The sequence below is a fragment of the Eublepharis macularius genome, chromosome 3, assembly GCF_028583425.1.
Source record: "Eublepharis macularius isolate TG4126 chromosome 3, MPM_Emac_v1.0, whole genome shotgun sequence".
In the NCBI taxonomy this organism is placed as follows: domain Eukaryota; kingdom Metazoa; phylum Chordata; class Lepidosauria; order Squamata; family Eublepharidae; genus Eublepharis; species Eublepharis macularius.
In genome coordinates, this window is record NC_072792.1 from 89,276,119 (window position 1) to 89,295,383 (window position 19,265).

Genomic DNA, 19,265 nt, shown 5'->3' on the forward strand with positions numbered 1-19,265 from the left:
CTGTCGCATTTAAAGAGAACTTATATAAGATGTTTTATAGATTGTATCTAACACGGGATAGGCTTGCTAAAATGTATAAAAGCATGTCAAATAAGTGCTAGAAATGTGGGAAGTATACAGGGATATTTTACCATATGTGGTGGACTTGTAAAGAGGTGCACAGATTTTGGACAATGGTACACACAATTTTACAAACTATCTTACAAGTTTCAATTCCCTTTGAACCAGAGTTATTTTTGTTAAATTGTATGCCAGATGTACTGAAAAAAGAACAGAAATACCTTATAGTATACGTAGTAACAGCGGCAAGAATTTTATTAGCATCTTACTGGAAATGCCCAACAATACCCCTGCAAGAGGATCTAATAACGAAGATAATGAAAAACACGGAAATGGACAAATTAACTTCATAAATGGAAGAAGACTTTTCTGTCCCATGGACCCCCTTCTACAACTGGATTAAAATTAAATATAAAGACTAGAATGTAGTAAATATATAAAGGCACTATTGTAACTTATTACCAGTAACCACAGTCGAACACTTGGTAGGAAAAACATGATGTATAAATAACTAGAATGTTGATGTAAGCAGTCTAAATGACTTTTTCCCCCTCTTCTCTTCTCTCTCTCCTTCTTAACCTTCCTATTATATATAAAAAAATAAAAGACCCCTTAGGTCTAGAATAGGTCTTTCCCCCTCATCCTTATCTACTAAGAAGAGCCTCGAGAAGTACCCAAAAGGGTTGTCTGTATCTAGCACCCTTTGAAGGGCTCTCTTATTCAGTAAGGATTGAATTTCCTCCTGCAGTTCAGAAAGAGTATTTTTTGGAGCATAGCACAGTATGGAAGTAGGAGGCAGTGAATAGAACTCCAACCTGTATCCAACTTTAATAACCCAAGATCATCAGAAATGCTTCGCCAAGCTTGAGCAAACTGAGCTAGCCTGTCCTCAAATACAAGTAGGCTTGGCTCTACTTTGGATTCTAGTTAGAATTGGTCTTTCTGCCCTTGAGAAGGGCCATTGGTTGGTTGAGCATGATGGGATGCCTTGGACCTGCCAGATTGTTTCCTCCTGTACCGTGACTGACTTGAACAGATACTGTTGTCAATAAGGCTGGAATCGATAAGACCTATAGTCCTGTTTCTGTTGATATTCTCTCCTTCCAGGCTACTTGTATCCCATATATCCAGGTGATTGAAGCAGCACTCCATACAATTTGGCAGCTTGACGGTCTTTTTTCTTTTTGCCAGATATTCATCCGTCTTTTCAGCAAATAATGTGGTGCCCTCAAAGGATATGTCTTCTATTTTATTGCCGATCTCAAAGGGGAGCACAGTGGCGCGTAGCCAAGCATGCCAGCGCAGGACTACCACAGTATTAAGGGCTCTCACTGACACATCTAACGTACGTTTGCTGGCACTTATCTGCTGTCTTGACAGCATAATCGCTTCATCATGAATTACCTTAGCTAAAGGTTTCTTGTCTTTTGGTAATGCCTCCATATAAGTTGACACTTGTTGCCAAAGGAGTATTTGGTATCCATTCATAATGGCCAGAAAATTGTCCATCTTGATGTTTAAGGCTGATCCTGTGTACAATTTCCCGCCTACTGCATCCAGCTTCTTTCCCTCTTTATCTGCTGGTGTAGCTAGGCTGACCTGGCAATGTTTTGCCAGTAGTTCTTCTGCTATCATGAATGACGCTGGAGGGTGTGTAAATAGATATGGATACTTGACCTGTTTTACCTTGTAGAGTGCCTCTATCCTCTTGGTTGTTGATGGAATTGAGGCTGGTTTCTAACATAGATTATCCATGATCTCTACAAAACCTTAAATCATGGGGAAAGTGACCACATCTGGAGTGTCTGAATAGATATGTTTTAGAATGCTGTCTTTTGGCTTCTCTTGTGTGGTTGATAGTCTATGTTCAAGGACTTTGCCATGCAAAGCCTCTGCTCCACATACAACTTGTGGTTGATATTAAAAGAATCTCTCTTCAATATCCCAATCGCCTCCTCAGAAGATGGGTCCAAAGTAAATTAGGACTATGCTTGGAACCAATTACTTCCCCCTCCAATCCCAAATCAGATTCATGTCTCGACGACAATGTATGGGCGGATAGATACCAGGTCGAGTCTGAGCTACGCGAGCTGATACTCGGCACCAAACGTAATGAAGCCAATGCCGACAAATATGTGATATAATATTCCCATCCTTGTGAGTCATCAATAGGTGGGTATGGCAGATACCATAGTTGTCTGTGATAGGAACATGGGGATTGCTTCAAGGAGGTCGAGTGGCGCTCCCTACAGTATTCTGACCGCACTTCTCTGTCATCATCCCCCAATCCCTCGGATCTCTGAGGTAAGTCAGCGTCATTATCGGAAACAAGTGGCTTCTCCATCCTCCCTTCTGAGTCTCGGGTCTGAGCTGAAGGACTAGCTTGATGTCAAGATTTATCTCAAGGTTTTTCCAGATGATGGTTGTTGGGGGTTTTCCGGGCTGTATTGCCGTGGTCTTGGCATTGTAGTTCCTGACGTTTCGCCAGCAGCTGTGACTGGCATCTTCAGAGGTGTAGCACCAAAAGACAGAGATCTCTCAGTGTCACAGTGTGGAAAAGATGTAGGTCATTTGTATCTACTCAGGAGGGGTGGGGTTGAGCTGAGTCATTCTGTAAGAGTTTCCCAGGGTGTGGAATGCTAATGGCGGGAGGCTTCACTGTAACCTGAGGAGGTTCTTTTGCATATGGATTGGTGCTTGATGTGCTAATCTTCTCTGCAGGGCTATTGTCGGGTGTGGAGTGTTTTGTTGGCCTGGTGTTTTTCAGAACTGGAGCCCATGCTCTGTTCATTCTTAAGGTTTCTTCTTTCCTGTTGAAGTTTTGCTTATGCTTGTGAATTTCAATGGCTTCCCTGTGCAGTCTGACAAAGTAGTTGGAAGTGTTGTCCAGTATTTTGGTGTCCTGGAATAAGATACTGTGCCCTGTTTGAGTTAGGCTATGTTCAGCCACTGCTGATTTTTCAGGCTGTCCAAGTCTGCAGTGTCTTTCATGTTCTTTTATTCTTGTCTGGATGCTACGCTTTGTGGTCCCGATGTAAACTTGTCCACAGCTGCAGGGTATACGGTATACTCCTGCAGAGGTGAGGGGGTCTCTGCTGTCTTTTGCTGATCGTAGCATCTGTTGTATTTTTCGGGTGGGTCTGAATACTGCTTGAAGGTTATGCTTTTCCATAAGCTTTCCCATCTGATCAGTAATTCCTTTGATATATGGCAAAAACACTTTTCCTGTAGGTGACTGTTTTTCCTTGGTTGTTTGATTCATCCTGGGTTTGATTGCTCTTCGGATTTCATTTCTGGAGTAGCCATTTGCCTGAAGTGCGTGGTTTAGATGATTAATTTCCTCATTGAGAAAGCGCGGCTCACATATCCGTCTTGCACGATCCACTAATGTTTTCATTATGCCTCTTTTCTGTCGGGGGTGGTGATTGGAGGAAATTAATCATAGTAAAGATAGTAAAAACCAAAGCCAACTGTGAAGAGCTCTAGCAGGATCTCTGCAAATTGGGTGAATGGGCAACAACAGGGCTATGATGGACACACACACACCCTTCACTCTCCCCACTGTGTGGCACCAAAATTCAGTTTCTCTGCTTCCACTGACAAGCCACAAGTAACATGTTAATATTTGTGATTTTGAAAGTCTGTTTGTCCCACCCTGACATGCAGATATAATTTGGGCTTTTTAGCCCCTCCCAGGAACTTGAAGGAGAAAAGCTGGACCCCTCTTCTTTTTTGATGGAAATGTAAATGGAGACTGTATTAACATTCAAAAGAAATAATTTTATTTAACAGGTAGGGATTGAGTAAGTGTAGACGGGATGGAAATGCAGGGGTAAAATTTTGTTGGTGTTACAGAATACACTTCATGTAACAGGCAAAATGGTAACCTTGGAGCTAATTTTCATATATTCTTGGTTCTTTACAGTGAGAGGTGTTTTACTTAGTAATTTATGTACAGCAACAATGTTTCTTCAGAAAGTTTCCTATGACAATTCAGGTTTCCTGGAATAAGTCACTTTCTTTCTGCACCTAGCTCGCTCATTTCTTGAAACTATATGGTATTTCTTTTCTTTATGAATAAGTTTTATTAGAGTTTTTGAAATAATTTTGAAATAGTTAAAACATACAGGGAAAGGAAAAATAAAATAATAGAAAGTAAAATATTTGGATATTATGTTGTCAAGTATGAATTATATGTTGTTTCACAATAATTATGTTAAGATACAGAAAGAAATTAAGAAGGATTTATTAAGATGAGAAAAACTACAATTATCATTGTTGGGTAGAATATCTGTAATTAAAATGAATGTTTTACCTAGAATGTTATTTTTGTTTTAGACAATACCAATTCTGACATCTGACACACCATTTAAACAATGGCAGAAGGATATTTATAAGTTTGTATGGAAAGGAAAGAAACCACGGATAAAATATAAAATATCACAAGATGCAAAGGAAAGAAGGGGTCTAGGTTTACTTAGTCCAAATATATATTTCAATGCCTGTTGTTTGGTTTGGCTCAAAGAATGGTTATCATTGAGTAATAAAATATTATTTGAATTAGAGGGACATGATATAAAATTCAGATGGCATGCGTATCTATGGTATGATAAAGTTCAAGTAAATGTGGATTTTAAAAATCATTAGATTAACAGTGTACTTTAAAGTTGATAAAAAGATTGATTTGACTGAACTATGATGGCATTTGAAACAGAACTATGTATGAATGATGACCATGTTATTGTCAAATGTATAAACTTTTGTTGAGAGTGGATACAGAAGAACAGGCATGATAAAATGGGCAAATAATTTTGGATATAATATGCAACTTGAACAAGTTTGGTGTAGAGCCAGTTGGTGTAGTGGTTAAGAGAGCAGGACTCTAATCTGGAGAACCGTGTTTGATTCCTCACTCCTCCACTTGAAGCCAGCTGGGTGACCTTGGATCAGTCACAGCTTCTAGCTCTCTCAGCCCCACCCACTTCACAAGGTGATTGTTGTGGTGATAATAATTCAACCAAAAAGAAGCGGGAGGGTTCCAAAACCAAATGGAAACAAGAAAAACCTCAGAACCCAGAGAACACACTACAAGGTGTGCAAATTCATATCTCTATATTCAGTGCAATTCAACACATATATACAGTGAATTCAATAAATAAATATATATCAAAAACTATGTAGTTCTCAGTCCATTTGTTCATCAAGATACATTATGCATACACAGTCCTTTTACTGAACAGTCCGATGACTTTGTGAAGAATATACTTGTTAGTTGAATTCCAAAGCCCAATGGCTACAGTGGCATCAAGTCAGAAGGCCAATTCTTTCTCTGCTTCCCCCTGACAATGGCAACGAGCCTGCCAGCTTCTTACTATGCTCGTTTCGGAACGAGCATAGTAAGAAGCTGGCAGGCTCGCTGCCAATCTCCCGGACAATCTCCTGGTCAATTTAGAGGCGATTTTCAGCCCTAGGAGCCATTGTGCGTTGGACTAACACATTGTCAGGGGGAAGCAGAGAAAGAATTGGCCTTCTGACTTGATGCCACAGTAGCCATTGGGCTTTGGAATTCAACTAACAAGTATATTCTTCACAAAGTCATCGGACTGTTCAGTAAGAGGACTGTGTATGCATAATGTATCTTGATGAACAAATGGACTGAGAACTACATAGTTTTTGATATATATTTATTTATTGAATTCACTGTACATATGTGTTGAATTGCACTGAATATAGAGATATGAATTTGCACACCTTGTAGTGTGTTCTCTGGGTTCTGAGGTTTTTCTTGTTTCCGTGTGGTGATAATAATGTCATAGTTTGTAAACTGCTCTGAGTGGGTGTTAAGTCATCCTGAAGGGCAGTATATAAATTGAATGTTATTATTATTATAATGGGAGAATATGTGGCTAAAGGGTCTTAAAATTTACATTAAATTTGTGTTTGAAAGAAAATTTTTATAAAATGATGTATAGATGGTATGTATCACCGGAGAAATTAGCAAAAATGTATAATAATGTTTCAAATAGATGTTAGCAATGTGAACAATATGAACAGATGTTAGAAATGTGAACAATATGAGGGGACATTTTATCATTTATGGTGAGCATGTAACAAAGCAAAGAAGTTTTGGAAACAAATACATTCAATTATTCAAAAGATTTTGAAGACTAATGTACGACAGTAACCAGAGGCTTTTTTGCAGGGCTTAAAGGACAAACCGTTGGAAGGCATATATGGCACACTTATTTTGTATATGACAACGGCAGCGAGATTGTTTTATATGCTCAAAAATGGAAAACTACAAAATTACCTACAGTAGAAGAGTGGCTGGCGAAAATGATGGACTATGCTGAAATGTTTCTACAGACATCTGATCAGGAAAAAGATTTTTGATAAATATTTAATTATATGGAAACCCCTTATAGACTTTTTGCAAGAAAAAGAAAGAGATGAACTAATTATCTGTGTTTTTTAAGATTAGGAGGAGGGTAAGAATATAGAAAGATTAGGAGGAGGGTAGATGGAAAGGCAAGATGTTTGCTTATGGTAATATTAGAGTTTGTGTAAAACATATATTGCAGTTAGACCTCTTCAAATGAAAAATTGGCATTAGAGATGGACACGAACTGGAAAAAACAAACTCTGCAGTTTGTATTGTATCTTGCTTGCTGGTCTATGACCGTAATAATAAAATTTGATTTTGGTTCATAGCTCATCGCATTTCACGAACCATGAACTTTCACGAATCTGCCCCAGTTCGCAAACTGGTTCATGAAAATGTCACATCCAAGTCAGCAAATCATAACTTCCAGATCAGCAGAAGGTCACTTCCAGGCCAGCAGAAGGCCACTTCCGGGTCAGCAGAAGGTCTGCAGGAAATCCATCCTGTTGCCTAGGAAATTGGCGTGATGAACCAAAAACCGAACCAAATGAACCAGCCTAAAGTTCGTGGCGGTTCATCAGAAATGGGCTCTGATGAACCACGAACTGGCCCAGTTCATCACGAACTTCGGTTCGTATTTCAGTTCGTGCCCATCTCTAATTGGCATATATTCCTACTTATATTTACCTCCTCCTTTTTCTTCATTTTTAGTGAAACTTCAGGGTATTTCCATCTCCTGAGTAGGCTAAAACCATTTTCCTTTCACAACTGACCCGGGGTCCTCCTCAGAGTCAACCTCTTTCAAAAACTGAGCCAGAATTAATCTTCTTCTCAGAAAACATAACCCCTATTCTTTTTGGCTTGAAAGGGAGTCTCAAGCCACTACCCAATCACTCTCGCCAAAACACACTCCCAACTTCTGGTGTCTGTATAAAGCCTACTTCAGCTTATGGTGACACTAATTCTTAGAATTCTTACTCAGGACAGTAATACTACAGTTAAGGCAAAGGAGACTTCTCCCTTCATTCTAAAGGTGAACCTGTCTGACTTTCCTTGTCAGACTCACTGACTCCAAATTCTGTCAGAAACCAACTGACTGCCTTCAGACTGGTTCTAACTGTTCAATCAGAAAAGAGGGAGCAGCCTGACATTCAAGCTCTTCATTCTAGGGAACAGTTAACCATTCTAGGGAACAGTTAACCCTTCCCCTCCCAGCTCTCTGATTTTACTGCATTTTGGAAACCTGCTGTTAAGTGCAGTCAGTCACAGGGGCAAATGAAGTTCAAGTGTAAGCAAGGTAGGGAAGGAAAAAGAACCCGCTCTGCCAGACCTGCAGTTGTGGTCAGGCATCTCCTTGACTACATACCTACTTCCCTACCCATCATGGAGCTTGGGGGTACATTCACCTCCTTCCCTGCCTTCCTTTGGGCCTACTGGGACTTTTCCTGGTAGCTTTAATGGCGCCCCTTCTAGTCAGCACTTCCCTCCTAGTCAGCAGTTACAGTCATTGCCACTTACACAATGACAAGAACTATCAGAAACTTTTGACTAGTTTTCTCTTTTGGCTTAGGGAGGCTTGCTACAATGTTTAGCACTATTTCCTTTCCTCTTCCCCCATCCCCAGGAACAAGTACTTGGGACTTCTAACTGTCTCAACAAAACCTGAACCCTGCTTCAATTACTGATGTCAACTGGCTAAACAAAACTAGTAATGGTCTCCATTTTTACCTAAACCTCCTTCAGAAAAGAGGTACCTGTGAGGATCTGATATAATGCATCTAAAAAAGTAGGCACAAAGGCCTATGCTAGAACAAAATAAAGTTAGTCTTGAAAGGTGTTACAAAACTTCCATTTCTTTTTACTATACAAAAATTGTGCTGTAGTGCTTAGAGTCTCACAACAGGATCTGGGGGGCTCAAGTTTGAATCATGACTCTGCTATAGAGGCCTGCTGGGTGACCTTGGGCCAGTCACACAAATTCAACCAACCTACCACACAGGGTTGCTGTGAGAATAAAATGAGAGAAAAACTATGTAAGCCAAAGGTGGGGCATAAAATAATAAAATAAACAATACTCTCTCATGTTTATTGTGCTGAAGAATGCTATAAAAGGTTATCTAAACAGCAAAGTCCTCAGGGAAGGGGGGGGGTTCCTAATTTTTCTGGCTTTTTCTCAGGCCTTCTCTCAATTTGGAGAGAAAGCCACAGGGCCCATTTAATTTTATTGTGGGTGAGTTTAGTTCCTAGAGGACGATGCAATTGACCTCAAAAACCAGGAAGGCTGATACAGGAGGATCCTTAAGATACCTTGCTACTTTTGAGTAGTTCCTGAACCGCTTTCAAAGACAGTCTCATATAAAGTACATTACAGAAATCTAACCTGGAGGTGAGCAAAGTGCCAGTTAAAATCCATAAGGTCTCTGAGCTATGTAGGTAAAGGACTGCATGCAGTTTGCTTTTTATTTTCCTTGCATTTTGGTATTGATCTACCTTATGGTTTCATGGAGATTTTTAAAAATCAAATGTGTTATATATTTCAGCTTTTAATCTGTTAGAAACCTTGAGAATCAATGAGCGGAATAAGTGCACTAAATAAGTTACATACATGAGTAAACTTGTGTTTAGTTATACCTTGTCCACAATCTTTTGACATCCCTCAGTTTAGCATTTACTGAGGCATTTTTGGTTATCTTTACTCACTGTACAAGTCATGTTGTCAGGTAACTGGGAGCTCCACATCCAAAACATTCATAATTTTTAAAACAGCAAAACATATAATTCAGATCACAAAAGTTGCCTTAAAAACCTTTTTTAGATTAACTAAGACTTAGACTAACTAAGCTTCTCTACACTTACTGGTTACAAATAAGCATTATATATTACATTCTTCAATGGAGTATCAACATTGATTAACATTCTGTAATGTATTGTCGAAGGCTTTCACGGCCGGAGAACGATTCGCCAGCAGCTGTGGCTGGCATCTTCAGAGGTGTAGCATCAAAAGACAGAGATCTCTCAGTGTCACAGTGTGGAACGTCAGGAACTACAATGCCAAGACCATGGCAATACAGCCCGGAAAACCCACAACAACCAACATTCTGTAATGCTTGACTTTACTCTTTTCCAAAAGCATATGCACCAATAGCCTATTCAAAGCTACTTGTCTTATAAAAAAATACAGTGAACTGCACTGTTCACCATATTTAGTATTAAGAATATATATTCTTAGAACACACATTATGGTGGTACACATTACACAGTCATCCCATTACTAACCACAGAGAAAGTTTTAGAAATAAATTGTAAGCAGATTGAAAAGTACAAGTAAGTTCCTAGTACCAGAATGGCATAACAATTATCATGTTGCACTAGGATGTGAGATGGGCAGATTTGAATCATTATGCCTACACAGAAACTCACTAGGTGATCTTGGACCAGTCACACACTCCTAGCCCAGCCTACCATACAGGGTCGTTGCAAGGAAGACAATGTAAGCCAGTTTAGTTCCCATTTGATAGAAAGGTGGAGTATAAATGAAGCAAATACATGAATATAGAATGAAGCAGGATTGGAGGAAGAAAAATTCCACGTTTAGCAGTATGGATGATCATGCAATATACCTGCGGTATGCAGATTTAATCTAACTGCAACTTGTTGGAAAGCCAGTGTATTTATAATACGAACCAACAAAATGGTAATCAGCACGGTTATTTCTGTTAGTAGGGCTGTGTGGAAAAACAAGCCACACAGAAAGCATGCCAGGCAACCACTTTCTGTCCATCATCTTAATTAAGTGGAGGGAAGGAAAAGTGTTAGAGCTAATAGCAGTAATTCTTGTGCAGACGGGACATCTCTCTCACACACATTCAGGTCAACATTTCGTTTGCAAGACCTTCCATTTAGTTAACATTGCTGCATGTTCCTGGCCTCCGCAAGCAGGAAAACTGTAGAGTGTCTGTTTCTTTTGAAACAATGCCGAAAACACACATGGTGTCTTTTAGTATTCTATGCACATGCAAACAATTGAGCTGGCATTCCTGAAGTGTAAAACAAGAACACAGCATGAAGTGTTTGCTTCAGAACAGCTGCACCTTGAACCTCCCAAGAAATTCTGCCTGCCAGACTCTCTCCCCATCTTTCAGTCAGTTACAAAATTTATTATTTGTATTTTCAGATCTCTTGGCCCACATTTTCAAACTGGATAACTTTAGGATCTTTTGCCAATTCTAGTGTATTTATTGCCATTCACATGACCAAGATAATATTCTGCACTGAATAACTATTAGTATTCCCTGACCATCACCAAGCCATGCCCAATGACAGCTTTAAATAAAAGATTGGTATGATTCATAAACACCATTAACATTTAACTAAGTACTATGCTCTGTTAAAAATGAAATGTGTAAAATATTTGGCTTCTTGCTTCTGAAACCTTTAGTTTATGCAAAAATAATACAACGATGATGCCAGTTTTACCTTAGGAAAATAAAAACAAAGTACACAGTGTACCACTGAATTTTTATTTTATATATATTTAAATCGTCACTCTGCACATGATACAAACTAAAAACAGAAGTAAAAAATGACACACAAAGTAATTCTGACAGATACATTTCCTTTCCTAGGACACAACAAGCTTAACAAAGTAACTGCCTATCAAATCCAAAAAGATACAGAATGGCTGTAATAAAGTCAGCCTCCTGAGGCACACTATTCCACAATGAGAAGCTTATGTAAACAGAAATAAATTTTTCAGTGTCTCAATATTTCTGGTAATTTCCCAACATTTAATATCTAAAACAACCCCCTCCCACACACACCAAGTACACCATCATTAACACAAAACACTACCAGCTTGACTCTTTTGCTGAACTTCTTGCTTGAATACTTTCAACACATCACTGAGGATAGATTCCAAAATTAACAATATCTTCCATATAAGTGTCTGGAAGGATTCCTGTAGAGGTGACATGTATATGGAATTGAGAGATTACACGAATTTTTCAAGAAGCATCCATGTGAAGTAATCATTGTTCCAAGCATATTCCTAGTCAGAAACACATTGTGCATTCATGAGGACTGTAAAAAAGGCCTGGATTCTTACATTTCACAGAAGCATCTAGAAATCTAAAGTAATTTTTCATCCTTGCATCAGGATAGGGGCTCAATATTCTAGATGTATTTCCATCCATCATTTTTGTTTGTTTTCAGGCTGATACAGTTTCATCAGCATTCCTCTGAGTTCTGATACAGAATCAACATTCATCTGAACAGTTTAATGATCTCATCACTATTGTATAACCATTGGACAGAAATTTCAACATAGTCCTAGAAATTTCTAATTTAACCTTTAAGACTGTTTTAATGAGAGGGAGACATTGTTGTGCAGCAGATGAAGTGCTGGACTACAACTGAGAAGACTCCGATTCAATCCTCTCTAGAGTGACTTTGGCCAGTCATTCTCTCTCAAACTAATCTGTGTAACAGGGTCCTTGTGAAGATTTAAAAAAGAGGTGAAAACCATATGCATTTATTGATGACAATGAACTGAAGAGTGGGATAAAAAAGTAATAAATCTCTGTAACAGTAGATTATGCATTATTTTCATGTGTCATCTACAGCAGGATGCATTCAATGGCTTGGATCCTGTGAACAAAGAACATTCACAGAAGTGGATCTTTTCTCCATCTTTCCCATCTCTCTTTTAAGACTTCTGAAAAGAGAGTGCTAGGAATTACAAAAGCCTCACAGAAAAATGCCAGGAGGCACAGGGATCACAGTGAGGAAGGGCAATCAGGTCAAGTTGCTCCGTCTTAAGCAAACTGAAAACCTGCCCTGCTACACTCCCTACACCATAAAGAAGTACCACTAATTTTATCTAATTCCCACTTCTTACTGTTGTCTCCCTACCACCACCATGTGACTTTTTGTCCATCAATCCCTAGCACTGGCTTTTTGTGTCTTAGGAGGCTGCGCACAGGGTGGGGTGGGGAATAAGTTTCCACAAGTGCCTTGTACTAGTACGCATCCTTTTCATTCTTAGACCACTTTACCTGCTGAAGCACATCTCTGTCAATGAAAGCTCATGTCAACCAGTTAGAATTCAATGCCTAGGACTCTTGCTATTGTAACAGACTAACATAGTTACACTTTTGGAATTTGTCTTGTACACAGAATGTATCTTTTTCTGTTCAGAGATATTGCAACCTTCACCAGAATAAATAAGACTATATATTGTTGATAACATTCTGAGAATGAGAAAGAAAGATCACTAACAAGTTTCACTGACTCCTGAGATTCAAGGAACATGTAAGTTTAAAAGTCATCTCAATGAACAGCATGTGATAATTACATATGCAGATTATTTAAAGTAAATATTCCCAAATTAAGCAATTTATATAGTCTGAGCAGATTAACAATGAAATCCTATCATTACAATTATGGCAGCAGGATTAAAGTAGGATTGCTACTAAACTGAAACAGCAATTATAGTGATATAACCTTCAGCATAAATGTTCTGCCAGAACAACTCTGCTGCCATATAGGTGCATATAATGGGAAGGACTGATTAATTTAGTTCAGATCTCACATGCCAACAGGTGTTGGTTCTGCCTCCTCCATCAATATAAGCTATACCTACAAAATAGGCGGTACAAGTAAAAGCACTCAGAAAATGGACAGCTGTAGATGTTATATCTTGCTCCCACCAGCCAAGTTGAGGCCTACGGTACCAAACAGCCAGTAAGAGTACAACACAAAAAGGACATAACCCTCAACAACAGTGCACAGCTCTCAAATCAAGAGGAGTGGCACAAAACAACATATGAATATGAGTATTCAAAAGCATAAATGGGCACTCTGTACAAAACAGCCAGCTGAGACAAGCAACCAAGGAAAGGCAAATTGATCAAATCTTTTACTCTCAGATGCCTTGTAGTTAGCACCACAGTCCAGAAAACTTGTACTAGGCAATTCAACAATACTACTACTCACCCAGGTAAGCAAAGCAGAAGCTTGCCATGGTGGAACCCACATGACAAGAACCTATAACTCTCTACCCTCCCCTCCCCACACACACACACACACAATATATTCTGAGAAATCCAACATCCATGCCCAAACAGTTCAGACAGTTTTTGTCTAAATAACTCTTCCTTACTCAGCAGGAAATAGCAGTGCCTCCCACAAAGAGGACACAGACAATGTGCTATGAAAGAAAACTCTCACCAGGTACAAGGAAAAGCAGTAGTGAGCGGTTATTTTTACTGGATGAACACTAATTATTCCACCTATTAACACTTTTGGCCAAATACCTCTGACTCATTCTTGCATATAGGACCAAATCAGGACACATGGATCAGAATAAACAGCAACTCCTTTCATGGGATGGTCACTATGTTAATAACACCATCACATCTCTCAGCAGGTAAATCTTCAGATGTAAATATCTGGAGCCCCACCAGCTGAATGCACTCATTGAGAGAATGGGAAGCTTGGCTAGGGCATGCAGAATGTAAATATACCCATACTCTCAATTACCTACAAAATGTACAATGAGCACACAGTCAAAAGCACCATCTTTGCAACTACTACCCATGTGGTACTCAGATTTTCACAGACCATCAGCCAAAATTCAGAGGCAAGGCTATGCCAAACTCAATGCCCTGCAGACCTAAGCCCAGAAGTGAGGCATGCAGCAGTGAACATTGGGAAGAGACTTCTCCCCTCCCAGGGCTTTTAAATCTTTTTAGACTTTTATTTATTTACTTCAGTGGTATCCCACATTCAACATATATTGTTCTCTTCTCCATTTTATCCTCACAACAACTCTGTGAAATAGGTAAGGCTGAGAGTATGTGCGACTGGGTCCAGCTAGCTTCCATAGTAGGGCGCAGATTTGAACCTGGGCTTCCCAGATCTTAGTCTGACCCTCTAACCACTACACCATGCTGACTCTTTAAAATGTATAAGGCAGCAGGGAAAACAACAACCTAGGATGGAGCTGAAATAATCAGGAAAGCTGCACTTGCCACTGCTCTGTTACATGCCACTCAGAAGAACCTGGCAGAAACAAGGCCTCGCAACTACATTTCTGTGCAATACACCTTATCATAATGTGGAAACATTATGATGAGCTGATGGAGATAACTTCACTTGTATCAGATGTCTTGACGCTGTAACACAAAATGGGAAGGGGGCGGTGGTTCCCCACTACAACACTTCACCAGGATCTTCTTACCAAAGCCTTGCCTTTACAACACCATAAGGCATGATGGACAGTGAATAATACAAAACAACTGAATGTGAAAGAAGATGTGGGCAAAAGTAAGGAAGAGAGGTAGACAAAGTATTTTGGGACGTGGGTGAGACCATTACTTGAATGAGGCCATTTGCCCTACTGCCCGCCTGGCTATTATATTCAGAGCCTGCTTAATATGACTGGGAATGGTGCCAGTTAAAAAAGACTATCCAAAGATCTGGTAGGAATTTTAGGTCCTCTGGAAACTATGAGCATTTAAGATATTCAGAGCCATTAATTATGGGAGCCAGTGTAGTATAGTGGCTAGAGTGATGGATTAGGATCTGGAAGATCCAGGTTTGATTTCCCAGTCTGTCATGGAAGCACACTAAATGACCTTAAGCCATTACTCACTCTCATCCTAACCTACCTCACAGTGTTGTGGTGAGGGGAGAAAACAGAGGAGAGAAAAATTATGTAAGCCACTTAGGGTCCCCACTGGAGAGAAAGACAAGATATAAATGAAGTAAAAAAAATTAAATGGTGGGACAGCCAACAAATGGCTAACTGAGGGTCATAGCTGGAACACTGGGGCATATGGAAGGAGACGGTCCTTCCAAATTGTGGGTCCCAGATCATGATGGGTTATAGCACTGACTGCTTTCTAAGAATACCAGAAATCTAGCCTCACTGCCTTTCACATTTCTCACTAAACTACTGTTGCCATCAGAATATCCAAAAGGTAGACTCTTCCTTATAGAGGTCTCATCAACACCTACCAGGAGTAAGAAACAAACAAAAAACCTTCCAGTTCTGTGCCCTTTCCCATTGAACCCAGAATATTCTGAACTGAAGTTGCCCACTAGCTCTGTATATCATTCTTTAGCTTAAATACATTGCAGATTGAGTTATCTGACAATAGCAACTTCAGGTGACAGACAAGCATGCGCTGGAAACTCAGTGTTTGGTTGTTATTATGAAGCTCAAAATGTTTTATGTTCCTGCTAAACATTTGTCTACCTCCTCTCACTGAGTTATGGATCACCTTTTAATAACTTCAAAATTCTTGCACATAAAAAAGAAACAAGAAACGCTTGATTTTCTTTTCTGGCTTGCTGTGATAAAAATCAATAAAGTTAATCTTGTTCATTTAATTGTGAAGCTTTGCAAGGGTTCCTGCTTTTAAAAAAATGTGATAAACACTTCAGTCCTTGAGTTCTGCAAAATTTCTTTTGATGCAGTCTCAATTAAATGAGCTCTGCAAAGACTTTAAGGATGTTTTACTTAAGTGGACAGGGACATAGCTTTAGAACTGACAATACCTTCCTGGAATAGCAGGGTACTTTTCAAGCCTTACCATGTTTTAACTCTTGGCACCAGGGCATGTGATTAATTTTGTAAGAATGCCAGTTGTTGGCAAGAAGGGGCAACTCAGATATGGCCCCAATTCCATCTGAAATTTTCATTTTTCTAAATTGCTAACATATTAGTCAAATAGGGTTGGAAGGAGAAAGGGAAAATAAAGTTTGAACTTGATTTTTAAACTATAAGGGTGTGTTTGAGTCCTACTCTAACTTTCTGGAGAAAAGGCAATACTTTTACTTAGATCTGCAGGGAGAAAAAAACATGCAAAGACATCACTGTAGGCATTTGCAATTGAGTAAGGATAGTCTGAATTATTGAAGATGAAGGAAAACTCAAAACTGAGGGAGCAAATGAAACCTAATTAACAGATAGTGGTTAGCTGAAAACTATGCAGTTTTTTTAATATTACTATAGTGTTTCCTGTATAGCCACTCAATGAATGTTCTTTTGCAACTGACTTAACTTAAAACATTAAAACATTTGTTGTATTTCACAGGTTCATTAAAGTATGCTGCCTTTGCTTGTCACACTGCCCTATCCTGTCATTCAGTTAAGGTGGCTGTTGCTGCACTGGTGCATCAGTGGTATAACTAGTTGAGATTTATTTTTTTTCCCAGCAGCAAAGTCAAAAGCACAATAACAACAGTATAAAAAGAGTCAACATAGCAGTGACCACTTAGTTTCTGGCTATTGTGTAATCATTGATCACTAACAATGGTGCTTGAGGCCAACACATAACATTAGCCATGCAAAGGGCGTGGGTCGTGACAGCTGGCCAATGCACGGGCACCCATTTGGGTCCAGAGGCACCTTAGAGACCCACAAGATTTTCAGGGTATGAGCTTTCGAGAGCCAGAATTCCCTTCGTCATATACAGGGAGAAGTGAAGATCCCCGAGGCTTATATCCCTGCCAGAGGTATCAACATATAAATAAAGCAACCTCCTAACCGAAAACCCACGCAAGGAGGCAGGCACCGGAGTCCACTTCAGGCCACCCTGGATTTTCCTGCCTAACAGCGCAGGGGGCCACCCGTGCAGCCTGGAAGCAGAGCGGGCTCCCATTTTACAAGAGAGGCAAACAGAGTTTGAGGAAAGCGACCTGCCTGCCCCGACGGCGCCTGCGGTGGCGGCAGCGTCAGGTCTGAAGGCCAATGGCCAAGGCTGGTGATGAGACGAGGGGGAGAGCCACGGCGGACCCCTGGGCACAACTCTCCCCACGCCCCTTCGCAAAGGAGAGGAGTGGGCGAGAGAAGAAGAGCCCCCGTGGGTGCCTCCCTGGCACGCTCGGCTCCTCACGGGGGACAATGCAGCCGCCCACCGCAGACGCGCCTCCCCGGCCCCGAAGCTCTCCGGTCACTCACAGGTGACGATGGGCTTGTTCTCCATGGTGTAGATGACCGGCGGTACCTCCACCACCGCCTCTTCTTCCACCCCTGCCGCTTCTTCAGTGGCCGCCGCCGCCGCCGGGGCGGGTTCCATGGACCGGCAGAGCGCTCAGCCCCGGCTCCTTCGACTCCCCCGCCTGCTGCACGCCATGGAACGGCCGGCACCACACCTTGCCCGCTCACAGCAGCCCCCCCCCGGTCTGCCACGGAATGGAAAAGCCCTTCCGTTCCCCTCCCCCCTCCCAAACCCCAACTGCCCCCTCACGCGCTACCCCCACGAACAGAAAAGAGTCCCTCGCTCATTCGCTTCCTGTATCATTAGATCAGCATTACTGCTTCCGGCAAAGGAAGCCGTGAGTGTTAAAGGGAAGGGTAGCGTCGTGGTCTGTGGCCTCCGATTTAAACAACCCCTTAAAGGGGAGTGCAGACAGTGGAAGGAGCAGGCGCATGGAGAGGACAGTAAGGGAGTAGCTGGCTTTCCCATCTAACAGGGGAGCGGCTAATGTACTTATTTCTGTAAAAACAAAGACTTTTTGGCTATGTAGAGAGGGACATGGTACAAGCTTTGGTGGCATATAAACTGTATAAGAAAACCAGCCTTAGTTCATACAATACTGTTTTGGGAGCCCCCAAACCACTCCTGCCTGTCCATCAGATTACGCTGATTTGGGCATAACGTGTTGTTTCCGGGTTCTTCATTGAGTGCTCCCCTTTTGTTAATCAGTTGAGTTCTACTTGCTACTTACTGGCCACTGATAGAAACAAAACACTGGATAGTCACCACTGTATTTTTTAAAAATTATAATAAAATTTTAATTCCATGTTATTCACCCTCCACATAAGAGAAATTTGTTTGTTTGTTTGTAGTCTGCCTTTCTCTTTGAGACTCAAGGCAGATTACACTGTGTGAGATTAGTACAGTCAGTTTCGAGGAGATTTTGATAAACAATACCATAGGGTAAATAAATACAATTTTACAAAGACATAGCATTAGTAAGAATCCAATACAGAGTTGAAGAAATGCTGAAACAGAACGTAGGCAATTCTAAGGCTGACATCAGACCACATGAAGCACAAAATAGCTCATTGGAGCACATATTTAAGACAACAGGTAGTATGTAAGGCAACGTAGTGGTGAAGTCTATGGTCCTTAACTCATTAGCGAAGCACCTGAAAGCCCCTCCCCACAATACAAAAGCCTTTTGGAATAATTTGGTTTTGCATTGTTTGCAGAAAGCTAGGAGAGTGGGGGCTCTCCTGACCTCCTCAGGCAGGCCGTTCTATGTTCCATGTATGGGCTGCTGTTGATTTCACCCATGTCCAGGGTGGCACCTGCAGGAGACTGTTCAGATGAACGAAGCTACTGTGAAGGGACACAGGGAGGAAGGCAGCCCCGTAGGTATGCAGGGCCAAGGCTGTGAAGAGCTTTGCATGTGATAACCAATACCTTGAACTGAGCATGGTAGCTATGGAACTCAATGCCATCAATATGCAGATGATATCCAGCTCTAGGTCTTGCTATGTGAATCTCCTAATAATGCAGCAGAAGTCCTGAGTCTCTGCTTGACAGCTGTGGTCAAATGTTTGAAAGAAAACAAACTGAAATTGAACCCAGATAGGACAGAAGTGATGCTGGTTGAGAAAGCAGAGATCTTGAAAGACATTGTGCTTCCCACTTTCAACAGGGTTCAGTTAACCCTGGAAGACTGAGTTAAAGCCTAGGGGTTATACTGGATCTAGCAGTGCTGCTAGAGAAGCAAATTAATGCAGCTGCAAAAAGACCTTCCAGCTCAGACTAGCCTGGAAAATAGTCCCTACCTTGACACAGCCAAT

At 40.8% G+C, this 19,265-nt stretch overlaps 1 protein-coding gene across 2 annotated transcripts in view; it reads right to left on the reverse strand.

Annotated features, from left to right (window-relative positions):
• Window positions 1–17,642, reverse strand: part of TRAPPC10 (trafficking protein particle complex subunit 10) — a 79,101-nt gene extending 61,459 nt beyond the window's left edge. The window contains exon 1 of one of the 2 annotated variants that reach the window (XM_054973780.1): window positions 17,409–17,642. In XM_054973780.1, the coding sequence (XP_054829755.1) occupies window positions 17,409–17,526 (118 nt within the window). In that variant the 5' untranslated portion in view covers window positions 17,527–17,642. The remainder of the gene's footprint in view (window positions 1–17,408) is intronic. The other variant, XM_054973781.1, reaches the window with a different exon arrangement.
• Window positions 17,643–19,265: the final 1,623 nt, after the last annotated feature.